Here is an 18,058-nt window from a genome sequence, read left to right as displayed (position 1 = left end):
AATGCTGTGAAGATTAATAGTAATCTTTTCATACTGTCATCAGCGTGTTAACAAAATATTTCTACTTTTCCTGAGATAATAAAAAGAAACAATGTGGAACAACAGCTAAATCAACTTTTATTGCATTTGATTGTGCTCATATGCAAATTCATGCTTCTATCGGGATTCTCTTGCCATTGAAATTAAAAGCTGTCACTGTTATTAGATGGGAACATCTGGCCTGTTTCGGTCACATCCAGCTGGAACGTGTCCCAGCCGCACTGAATGTGTACAAAGAATTAGAAACACAGGTGTTCAGGAAGGGAGGGTTTTCATGGAAGAAACTGAGGGCGGCCGCGTTGAAACGCACCGGGATTCAGGCCACCAAGTAGTAAAACTCACATTGTTACCGAGCAGCTTGACATCTAATGAATAGATAAAGAGCTTTTTCATCACTCTAAAGGTCTCCAAAGGGGAGACATTCCTACAACCTCCCCAAACCGCAATCAACAATAAATTATCCGAAATTGCAGGACAATGACAAATGTAATAGCTTCTGCAGGAATAATAAAATATTGCTATCACTAGACAGAACCATTGCAGAAAGTAGAAAACCATGGAAGTAGGCTGCAGGTTGTATAAAAGACAGATGTCCAAAGTACTTTTTGTCTCCATTGGCTTGAATAAACAGCTTACTGTGGACACTGACAAGTTATTATTCACATAGCAGTGACAACATTTGCTTTTGAAATTTTGTGAAAGCAACTTTTTCAGATGATTGGCTTTGATCCAGCAGTCTTTACTTTGGCCTATAAGTGGCAGCAGAAACAAGCTGTAAAACACAACACTGACATACTGTATTATCATCTTTTAAAGTTGACATGCAGACTTTAATGTAAAATGCAGCTTATTTATGCATCCAGCCATGGACGGCTATGAGACAAAGTGCCAGACATGTAAGAGGTCTCCCACCCTGTCTACACAGCCTCAAAGAGTACCTTAAGTCATTTAGCATTTCTGTGGTTGTTTTGCATCTCCTTACAGTAATTTTTTATCTCATTGTGGACATTTTGCATCTCCTTGTAGTCGTTACACTTTCTATGTGATCGTTTTGTGCCTCTTTGTGGTTGTTCAACGTCTATTTTTAGTCACCTTGCACCTCCCTGTTGTTATTTTGTAGTTATTTTGCACCTCCTAGTATTCATTTTGCATGTTTAATATTGTTTGGCACCCTTTTGTTTATTGATTTGCACCTTTTCGTAGTTTGTTTTTGCTCATTTTGTCTCTCTCTATCGTTTTTTAAGTATTATCTAGTCTATATGTGTATGTTTTTGATGATTTTGTGTCTATATGTATATATATATATATATATATGTACATTTACTCGAGTATTGTACTTAAGTACAATTTTGAGATACTTCTTTATTTGAGTATTTCCATTTTATGTAACTTTATATTTCTGCTTCACTACATTTTGAGGCAGATATTGTATTTGTACTTACTCCACCAAATTTAGCCAACAGCTTTAGTTAGTTTTGTATACTTTTCAAGTAAAGATTTAATATAAAAACATTATACATTTAAAATGATTACGCATTTTTATTAATTAAACCACATATATACACATAAGTATATCAAGTAGTTAAAATTAGCCCGTAAAATAAAGCTTACATGAATGCATTAAAATAATAATAAAATAATATATTTGGACAATCTGAGTGGGACCATTCTGCATAATGAGTACTTTTACTTTTGATACTTTAAGTACATTTTGATGCTGATACTTTTGTACTTTTACTTCAGTAAGTTTTGAATGCAGAACTTTTACTTGTAGTGGAGTCATTCTGCAGTCTGGTATTAGAAATTTTACTTAAGTAAAGGATCTGAATACTTCCACCACCACTATAGCAGCTTTAATATGTAGAAGATTTGGGAATAAGAGGAAAGTTCCAGTCCCATAAGGATAACCAAATCTTTCTTACGCTACTATGCACCTTTTTCCACAAGCCAAAGCTTGGAAATAGTAGCCAGAGGCTGGTGGGCTCTTGGACCATCCATGCACTCACAAGTTCCACTTCATATGACTCAGAATCTTCCCTCTCAATATCATACACACGTCTTTCATAACTGGCTGTACTTTTGAGGTTTTTGTCTCGTTAGTAGAAACGGTTTCACAACTGTAATTTCACAAAATATCAGATTTGCTTTCATTCTGTACAAAACCAAAAGAAAGAAAAACATCTCACTTTGGTGAACTAATTAAGATCAGATTTAAAATAAAATAAAAAAGTCTAAAAAAACACCTGAAGATCTCTAGACGTCACAAAAGAAATATTGCTACCTGACTGCTGTGTGTGTGTGTGATCCCTGTGATTTTAGGCAACAACATTGGATTTATTGACTATAATCAAACCAATAAAAAACGGCTTATGTCTTTGACTTGGCGGGCAAAGCAGATTGTGGATTTTTCTGAGTTCCAAGAAAGAAAACATAAGCTGACACAGACTTGAAGACTCAAAGCATACTTCTCTGCGTGTGTGCCGGTCTCGCAAATTGACCATTGCCACGTTTCACACAGTTTCCATGGACACAGGAGAAGTATTGCAAAGATCCAACACTGGCCGACCTTCTTCTGAAGAGAAACGTTCACAGATACTATTGAGCCAAGTTTGGAAATGCATAAAACTCTGCAGGAATAGATTTCTATTTTAATGCATTTCAAAATAAAATACAAGGAAGAAGTGCAGCTGGTCTTTAATGCACTTATTCCTTGTCATTAAAATTCAAACACTGACAGCCCCAAAGTCATCCTTGTGGGGAAATTTAGTAAGTTTGTCTTTCAGTTTAGGAAATGCTAACATTTAGCTTGCATACTTAGTTTCCCTCCCTGTCTGCATATCAATAATATGAGAGTTGAGATTCATCCATAATGAAATGCACATAATTTAAAGTACTAAGTCCAAGGTTGTAATATGACACTTTTTGGATCCATAAATGTGTTACATTACATTACGGACGACATGCAAATAAATAAATAAGACAAGGAGGGTTTGTCCCTGTCAACTGGGGGTGTACCTGCTCGTCAGAATTTATTAGAAATATTGGCTACATGCCACATTGACACACTCAAGGTTGTGCTTGATGGATGATCACAAAATGTGTTTGCATGCATACAGTTTTGTCTGTAAGTGTGTGTGTAGAATTTGTGAGATTACACACATTATGATTATACTCATGCAAAAAAGAAAAAACTCTTATAGTTCAGTCAGTGACAGATACATCATTTTAAATCCCAGTTATCACTAAATGCACATTGTTTGTCAGGAAAAAATTCTTCCTTTAGTGTCATGCTTAACAGTACATTACCATTCTGCATTATTCTTTCCACTCTCAGATTGTCTGTCCCCCTTTTTTCATCAATTCCAAAGTGCCAAAGCAGCAGCAGGGAGGTATTTGCCACTGAGCCTCTAACCTGTCACTCTGGGCTCTGACGTCCAATTAATGAGAAGTCAGCCTGGGATTTTCTTTTTCCCTATAAGAGATTATGGAGGAGGCAGGAGCCATCACTCTCCCACCTTGGGTGTTCTTCACTGAGAAAGACAGCTATTGTCACAACATCCCTGCCTCCAGCTGCTCTGCTCCACAGCCTGATAAGCTGCTGTTTGATCTGCTTATTTCAGTCTAGTATTTTAATGCACACATTCTGGTTATTTCAGACATCTGGTTTAGGAAAATGTTTCATGCTTGAATAAATGTTAACCGTGTCTAAGTCACTTATAAACTACAGTGCATACAGTATGTTCTGTAAATGTCATGTGTGTGTAATGGCAGAGATATAGCAGTCACTCGAAGAGAAATATAGTGCAGATATGAAATTTCTCTTTGAAATTATTTCAATGCATACTCATTAAATAAATCAATTGCTTATGACAAAGAAAACAAGATTAAAATACAAAATAAAAGGAAGATTTCTTAGGTAAAAGAAAGTCCGTAAGAATTAAAAATATTGCAATGCATTCACTTGAGAAAAAAAGCTCTATTTTTTAAATCTCTGAATATGGGAAATTCTGCTCTTAGATAACTATCTCAGACGAAAAAAATCTGCTCTGTTTTTCTGAACTAATTCTCTCATTAATTCAGAAAAAAAAAAAAAAATGCATGCAAACCTTTCCCCAAAATTGTTAGATAATGATCTCATTTATTCAGAAAAACAGGGAAAATATTTCTATTTTTCTTGAGTTAATGGATTATGCTGCTGTTAACCATGACCTTTCCTTAACATTAACCAAATATTTACTTCCCTTAAATTAAGCCTTGGTGGTGTCAGACAACACTCATATGAATCATGTTTTAAATGGTCATTTGGGCCATTTTAACCAATGAAAAACAACCAAAACTACTTGTTGGAACTGCCAGAAGAACCCTGCCCAAGGATCTAAGAGAAGTTTTGGTAACGCTTTATGATAAGGTCCTTAATAACCATTAATTAACAAGTAATAAGGCATTGTTCTCGCTTTAGATCCGGTAGTTGCAAAAAGTATAGCTAACTTATAGTTAACTTATAATAGATGAGCAATAAAGTATATTTTAATATCAATAAGCAAACAAAATAAGATGAATAAAGGCATGGCAAAGACATAATGGGTGGGTCATGGGTGTTTGTAATGCCATTATTAACACTTATATAAGCTTATAAACACACAATAATGTTAATAAGCATCTTGTAAGGACTTACAAGGGCCTTACTACTTGTTAATTAATGGTTATTAAAAATTCACTCTGGCAGCAGTGTGAAGATGCGAATTTAGTTCTGGTTGCTGCGGCATTTTAAACTGAAGGAGAAAAAATGTTTGGCAGAATAAACACAGAAGTTACAGTAGTCTGAAAAGGAAGTAATTAAACTTTTTAAGACTTTTCTTTTAGATTCATTAAAGAAAGTTATAGCTGTATGTTGGCTGGATTTTGGAAAATGGTGTAAAAACATAATTGGGCTGCAAAACTAGTGCAAGAATGTGAGTTAAAGCCACAACAGAACCAGAGAAATGTGTCCAGCTACCAGCTTTCAGAGGTTGTGAACAGACAAATCCTTCACCATGCTATAAAGTAATAGCTCGCAATGTAATGTAGACCTGCCTCCAGAGGCATCCCAGCTGTGTGGTCATGCATTTGGAGAAACCTGACACTCTGAGAGTAGTTTAAGGTGTGCAGGGAGGGAGGATTTTCCTTGTCCTAAACCCTTTGATAAAATACCACAGCTCTCTTGGCTGTCTTGCTGCTTCCGTTTCCTCCCTCATTCTTCCACCCAGACAGTTTAGGATGGGTGTAGTCTCGATGAGGAGTGGGCGAACAAAAGCCAATGTCTGCCTGCCTGCTGCAGAAACAACTGTGCCAGCCGTGCATGAAGGCTCCCAGCCTCGGGCTGTCCACCCACTCCAGATCCTGTGATGAGCCTGCAGCCGCTGCCTCCTTCAGCCACCATCCAGAAGCTATCTCAGTCTCAGGTGTAAAGACTAATTTCCATACAACCTATTCAAACTTTCCTCTATGCAATGTCTATCCACGTCAGTTTTGTGTAATGAACCAGTGCATTTAAATTGGGCAGCGTCCAGGCGGGGCACTGGGCTTGTTAGGGGATTATTATCTTTGCTATCTTGCCTCAGGTTGATGAAATGTCAAAAGCTGTACTTATTAGTTGTGCAAATGCTCCGTGGAATCCAACTTCTCCTTATGACTAAATATTTTAAGCCCAAGGCTAGACATCTTGCTTCGAAATAACTCTCATCTTGCTGCTTAAATGCCACATATAACACGGTTTTGTGTGATTTAAAACCTTTATCTGACTTTGAGATTCATCGTCTTTTAGGCTGGCAAAATATGGTTTTAATCAGGAGTGTGTTGGCTTTGGGTTTTGTTATTGTCTGCTTGCGAAAGTGGCTCCATCGGCTGTAGTTTGTGTGTGTGTGTGTGTGTGTGTGTGAGAGAGAGATAGAGAGAGAAAAGGAGAGCAAGAGCTTTACGAGGAACAGACAGTACTGATGTGATGAGGTGTGACACACGGGGCATCGCTCCATCCCTGTGTTACAACGTGCCCGGCCGCTCCGCAGAGAGCGAGCACAGAGACCAACGTGTAAATTACCACAGAGTCCAAAAAAGACTTGGCTGGAACTAGAACAGCCGCAGCAAATGAGGCAGCCTGAAGAAGAGCAACAAGTTAATTAGCTTTTCCCAGTAAAGGGATATCATGTGGTGTTAGAAGACATTCAATAAGTGTGTTTTTACTAAACTCTAACAGCTGCACAACCAGTGTGAGTTACTGTCCAGGGCAAATGACTGCTACTGTTTCTTTGGGAGTGTATATTTTGTGACAGTTTGGACTTCAAACACACCCTTGCGTGGATCAGGAAACTCGCCTCTGCTTCTGCTTTGGACACACAGAGTTACAAACTGATTAAAAGCTGATTCCCCCACAGGAAAGAAGAAACTTTCCTCTGGTTAAAGCCTGCCCCAGACTGAGTGGGAGGAGATGGAGATGAAAACAGATCCTGAATGTGTCAATGTATGTCTCCCAGAGATTTCTATCCCTGTTTCACACCAATAAAAATGACTCTGCACTGTGTCAGCAGCCTGGACTGGTTTGAATCTATAAGAGAGAAAGAAAAAAGGTTTCTTTTTCAGTCACCTGCCAGCATCTAAAGAGAGAACTGTCTCCCTGCCTCTTCCCTCTCCTCTCCCTCATCTCCTGCTCTCTGTGTTTCTCCCTCCCTCACTGCATTTTTCCCAGTCTAAGGCGTCCATGGACCCTCTGGCTCCGCTGCTTTCGTCAGTGACTTGGAGCGCTCTGAGAACTTTGTGAACTCTGCGTGTTGGAGTGGGAAGGGAGAGGAAAGGGGAGCAGTTGATGGGACGCAGTCCGGCAGCAGCAGCAGGCTCCTCTGGAGACGGCATCAGGACTCGCAGCTGGAGATAATCCCCCGGGTCATGACAAGACAGCGCCTCAGCCTCCTAACCCCCCTGGCTCTGCTGGGACTCCTCGTGGGGCTTGCAGACCTCAGCCATGGCTCTACCGGTGAGGATGAGGATTACTACATGCAGGAGCTGCTGACGAGAGAGCAGTACAACCAGGTCCAAGTGCTGGAGAAGCCTGTGGCCTCAATACCTGAAAGGCATGAACACCAGAGCCAAACCCTTGGCAAGAAAGCACCCAAGGGAAAGACAGTCAGCAGCAGGCAGACGGATAAAACCACAGCTGATGCAAAATCAGGTAAAACACATGGCATCTTTTTAGAGGGACAACTTGAGAAAATCTCCCTTGTGCATTAAGTAGGAAAACTCTATTCTTTTTCTAGAAGTCCTTCACAAATGCATCATTTAAGTGCCATGAGCAACCCATCAGCAGTAATGATTTTTTTTTAACAGTTAGAAGTTCTGCTGAAACTCTTTTTTTAACTTTATGTGTGTGTGTTGCCACTAGATGACAGTGTATGGCTAATCATTTGAGCTTTTACCAGCAACTTTTGGTTCATTTTTCAATATTTTTATATCATCACAGAATTATTTGTATAACAATATAGCTCAGGAGATAGAGCAGTTGCCTAGTAAATGAAAGGTTTAGGTTTGTTGCGTTAAAATGCCTTGAGCAAGACGCTGAAGCCTTAATTTGGCACTTTGCATGGCAGCTTCTGCCAGCCAGCAGTGTGTGAATGTGTATGTGAATGTTGGCATGTGTTGTAAAGCCTGTTGAGTGATTGTTAGACAAGAAGAGCGTCATATAAATGCACTTTATCTACCAAATAAACAGTAGAACATGCTTTATATTAAAAAATAACACCTTTTTCTGTGGCTTTTTGTTTTTGCAACAGCTGATGCTTTTATTGTGAAATTTGTAGTACGACAAAGCTGAAAGATCAATGTTGGAATTTTCAGGTTTGAATTTAAAAAGTTCTTAAAGTGAGCTAACCTGCACCAGACTCAGAGCAGCTGAATTCAATTCACATGGTGATGGATGAGCAGAGAGAAAAAAAACAATAACAGTGACCACCTCAGGTTGTCTTCTTCTTCACCCCCCCTCTGTTAACATAGATCAGAGCCATGTTTCTGTGTGGCTGCTGCACAACAGCAGGATTAACAGCTTCACCCACAGCAGAGGTCAGGACTGCATTGCATGAAGGCGCCAGAACACATGTGAGATCCACGTTTTTCCAAGACACAGGAGTGCCGTCCTGTGATAGTAAGCTCAAAGCTCTCTGAGCACATGCAGTAGCAGGTTTGTAGGTATGTTTGAGATCCAGCCAGATGATTGGAGGACAGTACCAGGCATGAGGCTTTCAGTTGGTTGGTGGCAGATAATTTAGAGCAGCTGTGTCGACAGTGACTTAATGTTTCAGGCATCTGGCTTCACGTGTCTCAGCAGGGATACCTGCTGCAGGTGGGATGAAAGCAGGAATATGATAATATAAAGAAGCCACTGCCTCTATTCGATTAGAGTTTACCTTACCAACATAAATGATCAGAGCCTTCTACATCCAATATGCTCATCCACATGTGCAGCTCGGAGCACTGTAGAGGATTGAACCTGTCCCCAGAATGAGACAGGGATAAAGACTTTCAGATGTGAGAAGGATTGTTATCACGTGGGGCCTATCCTGACCTGACACTCAGTCAAATACAAAGCACACGCCTCACTTCCATAACTCCATGCTCACATCCTGCAGCTTGTACAGGGAGCTGCTACCATGACAGATTCAAACCTTGAGGCAGTTATCTCAAAAACAGGATATACACTTATTGTATTGAAGAACTTAAAGGCACAGTATGTAAGTTTTGCCTCTCAATCAAAACAATGGTCATAAGTTTTTCTCTTCATTTTTTTAAACATCCACCATTAGTTGTGACATGACTCGGGAAGAAATAATGTTCACGGATGAGTTGATATATTCAAGTTTTATTCATATTCTGTCATTTCATTCTAATTAATTAGCCGCAGTGTTTCCCACACTTTGGCAGCAGCTAACCCTTGGCACTCCACTGACCTGCCGGCAGAATGTTTTGCTGTTTTATTTTTTTCTGAGGCTGTAGCAGTCTCAATTTTAAAGCTATAGAGAAGAAACTGACATCATATGAAACTTGTCAAGCATGGATTTTTCTATGTTGTTCCAAAGGTCTTGGTGGATTGATGTGACCATTTTTGACCATTCTTATCCATTCTGAATTTAGAAAAGTTGCCTAATTCAGCACCAAATGTGTGTAACAAAAGGTATCGTCCCAAACATTTCTTCAACAACTTATGGGACATAGTTGAGCATGAAAATGGACTTCAGAAAGCTAAACATCAATGTTCTTACCCTTATATACCTTAATAGGTTTACTTAAATGATTAATAGATTGATTAAGTCATTTTATCAGAGATTTATGACCAGAACAACTTGACACAGTACTGAGCTGCATCACAAATTACTCCTAAAATCCCCAACTTTCAGATTATGTAAACTACTTCTATGTGACATCAATCACTGACCTGCTATCTCCCCCTAAAAATCCACTAACTTAGTTTCATTGTGTGGGACATTGCATGATTTACAATTACTCTCTGATGTATCATCTGGTGTTTTCTGTGTTTCCCTGCCAGAGCAGCTTGAGGGATTATAAATTATATGACACCAATGATGGGTGACCCAATGAAATGCACCATTACCTTGAATAAAATGACACATTTCTCCATATTTGAACATTGTTGGTACACAACTCAAACAAAATTGGTAATTTTTAGACATTTCAGTGCAGAAATGTCACATATTATACCTTTAAATGGGCATCAGCTATGCTACTGTGAGCAAGACTGGAATTGAATATAAGGAGCACAAGAGTTAAAAGTTTTCAGTGATTGTCTCTTGGTTCAGACCCCAATCCTGAATCTATCCATATGTGTCGGACTGAATCCAGCCAAAGTTTTTTTTCCCATGTCAACACTCCCTCTCTATATTAACAACAACGAATCAGCAGTTTTTCAGGTGATTGGACCTGCCCAAGCCCCAGTTAAAAAATGGAAAAAGTTTTATATTTGTCCCTGCATTAATGTTATTCCCTTCCTTAGTGAAAGCAGCCAACAAAAAGGCAGAGAAGAGCAAGAAGAGCGCCTTGAAAACTCCAAACAGCATCTCAGAGGGAGAAGGACAATACAACTCGTTAATAGAGGGTGAGTGAACAACTGGTGACACTTTTTCATGATCTCATAAAAATTCATCTTCCCTCCGACGTGGATGGATCATTTCTCTGCTTTCACAGGAGCCGTTAGGGTGGGAAAAAAGAAACAATCTCTCTCAGAGATGACAAATATTTTGGAAAGGGGGGAGAGGCTTTCAGACAGAATATTTTCCCTGAGAGGAAAAGTCTGGCAGTATAAGATGATGCTCTCAGAAGTGGAGTCAAGCCACAGAGGCACTGATGTCTTCTTTGCCTATGAAGCATTGTGTTTGGTTTCCATGGATCACGATATATATTTGCTAAACTGAAGCCAGGATGCCCCAGTAGCATTCTTGTCATGTCAGATGACAGATTTAACTCGCTCGACTGAGAGCGTGATTTAGGGCAAAGCACATGTGCTTTGACCTCAGACTTTCCACAGCTCTGAAAGTGGTAATATTGCCCTTATTAGACTTATTTACACAGTGTCAGACAGCATAACGGGAAGCTGTATTTAATAATTCTGGGAGGTTAGGACAGGCTGTTGAGGCCAACTGTGAATTTATGTGTTTATGTTGAAGCTATTGTAAGGAACCTACCGAGACAGACAGACAGGCAGCCATTTTTAATTTGGCTCTTGGGAATAGGAGCAGAAAGTTGGATATCCTCCCATGTTGGAAAATGGGAACTCCGTGCCGACATGCCTGGCACAAAGAAGCCAACACAGCTAAGTTCTGGAAGGCTCTGGGTCCCAAAATCATGTTTTCATGCTAAAAACTGTGACTCAATCTGTTTTTCAAATGTGTTTCAGTGTCTCCTGGTAGCAGCTGATTTATGTAAAATGTAAAAATCATACCCTTTCTATACATAAACAGCGGTATTACTCAGCTTTAGAAATACTTCATCCTCTAAAGGTTAATTATTCAGCCATATTTGGAGGTGTAGAACCTCATAAGTGTCTGCCACATCCACACATACCTAAACAATAGGGAATTCATTAAAAAGGGACTCTCAGACCAGTTCAGTTCATTTTCAAAGTTTGATTCAGCGGATGTTTAAATGGCTCATTCATTATTCCCTTTGGACGTAGCAGAAATGTGTTGAAACAAGATGTTTCCGCTCAGAAATCACAGTTTTTGCCACATGTGCACAGTCAAGCTGCAGAGTTTGGGATGTTGAACAGTAGAAATTGTATCATGGGCTGATGTGCAATGATGATTCACGGTCTGATTCAAAAGTCTGTCACAAAGAGTTGTCAAAGGAATTTACTTTTAAAGCAAGAAATAACACAATGTTCTTCTTACAAATAAGAAACTGAGCACACAATAAAATCATACTGATGCTTAGTTAAATACATTTTCTTGGTGTGGTATAAGCAGTAAGCTATCATCACTGTTTGTGCATGAATGCAATTCAAAGTGAGTTTTCACTGAGCATGCTCATGTTCTTGGTGAACAATGAACTGAATGTGTCAGTTTGCAACTAATGAATGTTAATGTGAGTGCTGTGTTTTGTGATTTATGGCATGCTTTAAATCCATTTATGGTACGCTGGTGTTGTGTCAAAATCTGTTCCCCTGTCGAAACCTAACCTAGCCTCTGTGGACATTTGGACAGGGAAACACCTGTTCTGTTATTACCAAAGCCAGAATAGGGGGTTAAGGGTTTTTCATAACCGAATCAGAAAAAACCCCACTTCTTTCCGGGTCTGAAAAAACAAGTCTGATCGTCAGCCACATTGGCAACGAATTTGAAGCAACACATCATGTTGAAGCATTAAAAAAGAAGAAGAAATTAAGCAGTCCATTTTTTGGGACTAAGTTAAAATTTCAAAATCAATGTTCGTTTGGTGCATATGCCAAAAAAAGTTGTCAGACTTCAGACCATTAATTTGATCGACATGGAAATTCAATGTGCTGCTATCCTGCAATTGCTATTTGTGGCCACTATTTAGCAAAAGTTGTCTGGTCTTGATTTAATGTTTACTCTAGTTGGTAGGAACTTTGTTTAAAAGCAATTTTTAACAGTACATAAACAGGATGATATGAATGAACCTTAAGTGTTTCAATACTGTCCCACCAGATGTGAGATGAGAACTTGTGACATACAAAGCCTGACTGAACTTCAATCCCAGAATTGGTTTTGGGCCTCAGCAACATGGCTAATAGCCTAGATAGAAAATTACAAGACCTTGACTGTCTTTTCTATTAGGCATTATTGTTAAGTTCCAGATGCTGTGTTCCTGTGTGGGTCCTCTGGTAAAGGATTGCATTCAGATGGCGATAATGATTTACGGCTTTGCAACATGGCAGGAACCCATTTATTTTTTTTATCTTGCTTGCTTTGATCCTTTGGGCTGCTTTAAGAACTCCTAATATGTTCACTGTATTCAGTTTGTGTCTGATTCCTAGAAGATTTAAGTCTAGGAATTGAGGGTCACAAGTAGATCAACGTGTGTGTTTTATTGCTATATAGAGTTACTGTGAATGCTACACATACTGCTTCGCCTCTGACTTGTTAATAAACTTTTACGTTTCAGTTTTACAGCAGGAATTAATTTGCTCTCAAGCCATGTTTGCTTTATGCCCCAAACATAAATTGTCTCATGCATGTGTGGATTTTGGATGCTGATCATCTTTGTCTCTGGCTTCTCTACAAAATCGTGGTTCATTTGATTGACGGCCTTTAATATCTCCGACATGCTACTGGAGCAGTTATACATTGCAAAGCCAGCTTATGAAGAATAGGTCGACGTTCACACGCACATATCCCGTAAAAACAAAAGAACAGATCTGCAGTACTTTTAAAGAAAATGTCTTTTTTAGCTGCTTCACTACTGGGTGTTCATTTGTGAAGGCAGTCCTGGCTGTATGACAGCAACATGTGCGGCACATGCTATATGTACAAACAGACCGGTGCCCAGTTGGAAATTCTTGCTCTGAAATTCAATCGACGTCTGCAAACAGCATGATCTGACCCACAGAGTTGCTGGGCAGCAGGGTTTTCAACCTTGATTTGCCCACTTGGCACCAACTGATTGATATTCATTGTCGTGTAAAGGATGAGCCAATCTCACACAAAGAGCTCCATTTAGTGAAAACCAAGTCGGTTTCTGCAATCACTTAAAGACAGGCATTTGTTCAAATGAACTGCAAACTCCCTCCAGCAGCAAATGAAAACATTCTTAAGTGATGTGCAGCTTTCTCTTTTAAAGACTGTGTTTTTCTGAAATAAAGTGCCTTGAAGACAGCTGCATGCCTGCCAAACTGTTGCTGTGGCATGAGGGGGTGTTTCTGGATAATTGCAACTCAAGGAGTTAATTACAAGATGATTAGTCATATCGATGACTGCTAATTGCCGTCCTCTGCATTGCCAGTAAAGATATGAACTATGGGACTTTGCATCGTAGATGGCAGGATACCTGCATATTATCAGTAGTACGATCAGCTACACTAATGTGCATGTCATTGTGAACTTGTCTGAGGGTCAGGTCTGAGAAAAGAACCAAAATAACCCTGATGAGGTCATAGATGTTATCAGGGTTATTCAGCTTTGGCTCGGAGAGATCAAAAAACAGGATGCCTGCATTAAACCAGAGCTTGTTGTTTATCATGCAGTGAGGGTAAAACAAAAAGACATTATAAGGGTTGCTTTGTAGGCAATTAGCATCCAGTGTTTGCGGAAGTTGACCCACAGTGAACCCAGAGTCAGGATACGTCAAACTTTGCTGCTTTGATTTCTTTTTTTAATCTATCCGTCCTACAACTTTATGGAAGAGCAGTATAAAAAACAAACTGCGTTGTGCAAAAGGTCTTGAAGGATCACACAACTTTTTTATGATTTTGACCCATTTGTCAGCTTATCCAATATCTGCTAATAGAACTGGCACCAAAAACTCTCTCAGTCTAGAATGCATACTCGTGTTTCAGCATATAAGGGGGCATGCATTAAAGATGCTGAACCTACGATATTGAGAGAAAAATTCTGGGCTGAGATTGCCTCTGCAGAGCTTTCAATGAAGTTTGATTGACATCCAGAGTCTGGACCAGGAATAGCTGCACACAAGCAAACATGGAGGTGACTGAGCCGTCATGGTGGCAGTTGCTCTGCTAGTTGCAAGCTATCTATGGCAATAGTGCTCCCATGGACCAATTGCACTATGTATTGTGACGTATATCAGTTTTACGAACTGCACGTCACTTTACTTCCTGTCCGGTATACAGTAACGTTATCTTAGCCTCCAGTGATCACATTACAGTGCTTTTTATCCTTAAATTAGCTACTTTGCTTTTCACAGTTAGCTTTTCAAATAAAGCATTTACTTTTTGTGTAATATAATGCGTTTTAGCATTTTTTATAGTCACCTCTTTGTCTTAAAACCTCTCTGACTAGCTGGCTACTAAAACCAAGAAAAGCACTTATGGGTTTATGAGTAGTGTATGTTTAACTCTGCGTAGTTTAGCTGTTTTCTCCCCTGTGAGCTTCCACTCCTCTCCAGCTAGCTAAAATCAGGCTAATGTTGGTGCTATACTGAGTAGGGTTGCCAACCGTCCCTTGAAAAATGGAATCGTCCCGTATTTAAAAAACAAAAGCCTCCGTCCCGTATTGAGGTGAAAAGGGACGCACTTTATCCCGTATTATTGTGACAGTCAAAAAATAGTCAGTAAATGCCAATGAAAAATGAATAACAGGGTGCTTTATATGTAAACTTACGGTAAACTTGTTCCCAGGATCCGTCCTGCTCTGTGACCAATGAGCTGACAGCATATTCACACACGAGTCTGACGATACAGAATACGCTCATCCCATTGGTCGAGGAGAACATAGCAGAAGACAACAAAGCAGCATACGTAGGTTACAACTGACACAGACCCCGACACTGCTTTACGGGGCGATACACCTTCGAGCAGCAATGCCACTAGTACTCCTCCAAGAAAAAAACAGAAAAGGATGCAAAAATGCCGGCGCTCTTTTTCCGTAGCCCATGTGGACTGACTGATATGAAACAACATGCTTCCAGTACTGCGGTCACGCCATCTGCACTTTAAATTTTAGTGCGCGATTAGATTGTTCTTTACTGTAACCTGTTTGTCAGCTGCATGACTCCAAAACAGCCATGTATTCATGCTGCTCCAATAAAATAAGTACATCAAATTGTTATCAGCAAACTCCAGTGCATTCTTGAAGACCAGGTCCCCATGTGTTCATGACATGAATTTCATGCCTTTTTACTGAACCAATTTAGAATTATTGAATGCCATAATCTTCCAAAATGGCCATTCAATTGCATGCATGCTGCACACATAAATCAAATTGTTATCAGCAAACTCCACTACACCTTTGAAGAACAGGGCCTAATTGTTATTTTGTATTCAAGTGAATTGCTGGATAATAATTTGTTTTCCAAGTATTCATGTCACACAATGCATCTAATTCAATTCATGTTCGAGTCAAATTGTCAAAAAATCTTTTCACTCACAAAAAAGGGGCTTAAAAATTTCACCATGCCAGGATGGGTGAAGGCAATTGGGTCGGCTGGCCCTGCCAATGAGGTGTCCCTTATTTATTTTTCGGTGTTTCGGTATTAGGGCAACCCTAATACTGAGTGACTAGCTAACATCGCTAATGGTTGTATAAGACACTGAGGTGATTATCTAACTGTTCAAAGGGAACAGTAATTACTATATTAATGTTCTGAACTTTGTGTGTGGCACCTTGAAGTAAATGTATGTTATCAACAATGTGGAAATAGACCTTTTAGCAATTCAAAACCTTTCTGACGGTGAAATATCTTCCTTTGATTAAATTATATATCTCTTTACCAAAACCTTTCAACATGCCTGACAGGTTTGCACTTTCCCATTTTCTTCCCTTTCATGATATTGCTTTAGTCATTTCAACAATTTAATTATGCATTCCAGGTGCAGTGAGATGGCTGTGATAGGCGTGCACTGCAGAATTACAAAAAGGAAACACGGAGAGTGTCTGGTCATTAATCATCCATAAAAATTGACACATTTTGAAAATTCAGAGCAGTTAAGACATCAAAGTCTCCGTCTCGCTTTTAAAATCCATCTCATTCACATTGGCTCACCTTTTTGTAGTTTTATTTTCCTGTTTTTTAGAAAATTAGTTGTTAATGCACATGAGCTTGTCTTTATCTTTCTCCTACAGGTGAGTTATTATTATGTTTGGTTCAGAGGCAGAATGAAGAAACATCAACACTGATAATGGCCGCTATCATAATAATAATCACATTCTGCTTTAATTTGGGCTTCTCACTCTCACTTCTCTCTTATTAAAATGAAACAGTTCATTGTTCACTCCGGCTTGAATACATTAAGTTTTCTGTATAGAGGACCTATTATTATCCTTGGTGCAGCTGCTGTCTTGTTTGCTTCACACATTTGAGCTCACTCTGCAAAGTCTAAACTGCTCGTTACTGTTGAGTGAAGGAGCTGTACTGCGCCGAAAGCGGCAACGCCACACTTGATACATAACATTACAATTACAGGCCAATTTTTCATTCTCGTCACCCAGATTGCCCTCCCATGGGACTGGAGACATTGAAGATTGATGATTTCCAGCTTCATGCTTCAACTACGAAACGCTACGGCCTTGGTGCACACAGAGGTCGACTTAACATTCAGGTACGTATCATCAGGCATTTAAAGTGTTGGTAGCTTGGGCATGCTAAACAGAAATGTTGAGGCTTGCATTATACCCTGGGCAATCTCGCCCCTTCTTGGAAGCCTCCATCGAAGCGTCATTTTTTCCAACAAAGCAGCAATATATGATCCAGAGATAGCATCTTTTAATTTCAGGATCACTTTAAGTTCATATTCAAGCCCCATGGAAAGATGTCGGCTGCAATAACTGGCTTTTTCTCATTTAGATGTTGGTGACAGTATAGTTCTGTTTCAGCTTGCAGCGTATTTTAATACTCAGCTCGACAGAATGTAAAAGTGTTGCCATGAAACTAGAGGCACGTCCCCAAACCTAACAAAAAAGATTGGCATCTGGGAGAAGAGGTATTTCCTGTTAGTGCAAGTTTTGCTTTGAGGGTATTAGCATGTGTACGGTCCGCAGCATGCCTCATCTCCTGCAGGCCGCACTGCTCTGAATCCACACAATTAATGAAACACGCACACATGCTCTTAATCCACACAAGGCATTATGTTTCAGGAAATCAACAAAACAAAGGATCAGTGTTTGGTTTGTGTGCAGCTCTATGTATGTGATGGTGTGTTAGGGATCATAGAGGGGCAGAGATAGTGTCCAATCTAGAGAACAATTATCTGTAAATCAGAAGGAACAACATAGAAAGCAGATGTTGCCTGTTGAATCGGGCCTGTGGCCAGTGAGTTTGGTTTATTTCCACTTTTGTAGCTGCGACAGTTTGTTTAGTTTCCAGACACCAACAGTTCTGTGATGAATTTAACTTTCTTTATACTGGATGCATATTGGCAGTGAAACATGAACAAATTAAATTCTAGAAAGTACAGCCTTAAATTTGTAATTAAAATGTGTAGGAAGTAGGGGAAAAAAAGTAGCATCCTGCAGCAAAATGCATATAGTTAAAGACAATTATTCAATACATGTGCCAGATTTTTTCAGATAAGTAATGAACGATCCTGGGTCTGCATCTGGATCTGGATTGGCACCAAAAAGTAATCACCTTCCATATTTTATTGAATCTGTTAATAAAGTTTTGACATGTTCTGCACACTGACAGACATATGGGACATAAAGCAGACCCTTCTTGGAAGAAGTATTTATTTACAAATCTCACAAATCATTCAACGGTAAACCTATACATGCTTGGGGAATTTAGTTCAAGGCAGCAGAACTCTGATTTCTTATGGCTGGAACGTGGTTCTCCTATAGCGCCACATAATTTA

General features: G+C 39.5%; 1 protein-coding gene across 1 annotated transcript in view; it reads left to right on the top strand.

The window, feature by feature from the left end:
- Window positions 1-6,957: 6,957 nt before the first annotated feature.
- cpxm2 (carboxypeptidase X (M14 family), member 2) overlaps window positions 6,958-18,058 on the top strand; it is a 33,217-nt gene continuing 22,116 nt past the window's right edge. Inside the window, exons 1-3 of the mRNA XM_059324009.1 lie at window positions 6,958-7,240; window positions 10,070-10,171; window positions 16,698-16,807. Of these exons, the coding sequence (XP_059179992.1) occupies window positions 6,958-7,240; window positions 10,070-10,171; window positions 16,698-16,807 (495 nt within the window). The remainder of the gene's footprint in view (window positions 7,241-10,069; window positions 10,172-16,697; window positions 16,808-18,058) is intronic.

Source organism: Centropristis striata, chromosome 21, assembly GCF_030273125.1.
Source record: "Centropristis striata isolate RG_2023a ecotype Rhode Island chromosome 21, C.striata_1.0, whole genome shotgun sequence".
NCBI classification, from domain to species: Eukaryota; Metazoa; Chordata; class Actinopteri; order Perciformes; family Serranidae; genus Centropristis; species Centropristis striata.
The sequence above is the reverse complement of the archived record's forward strand: the minus strand, read 5'-3'. Positions and strand labels throughout refer to the sequence as shown.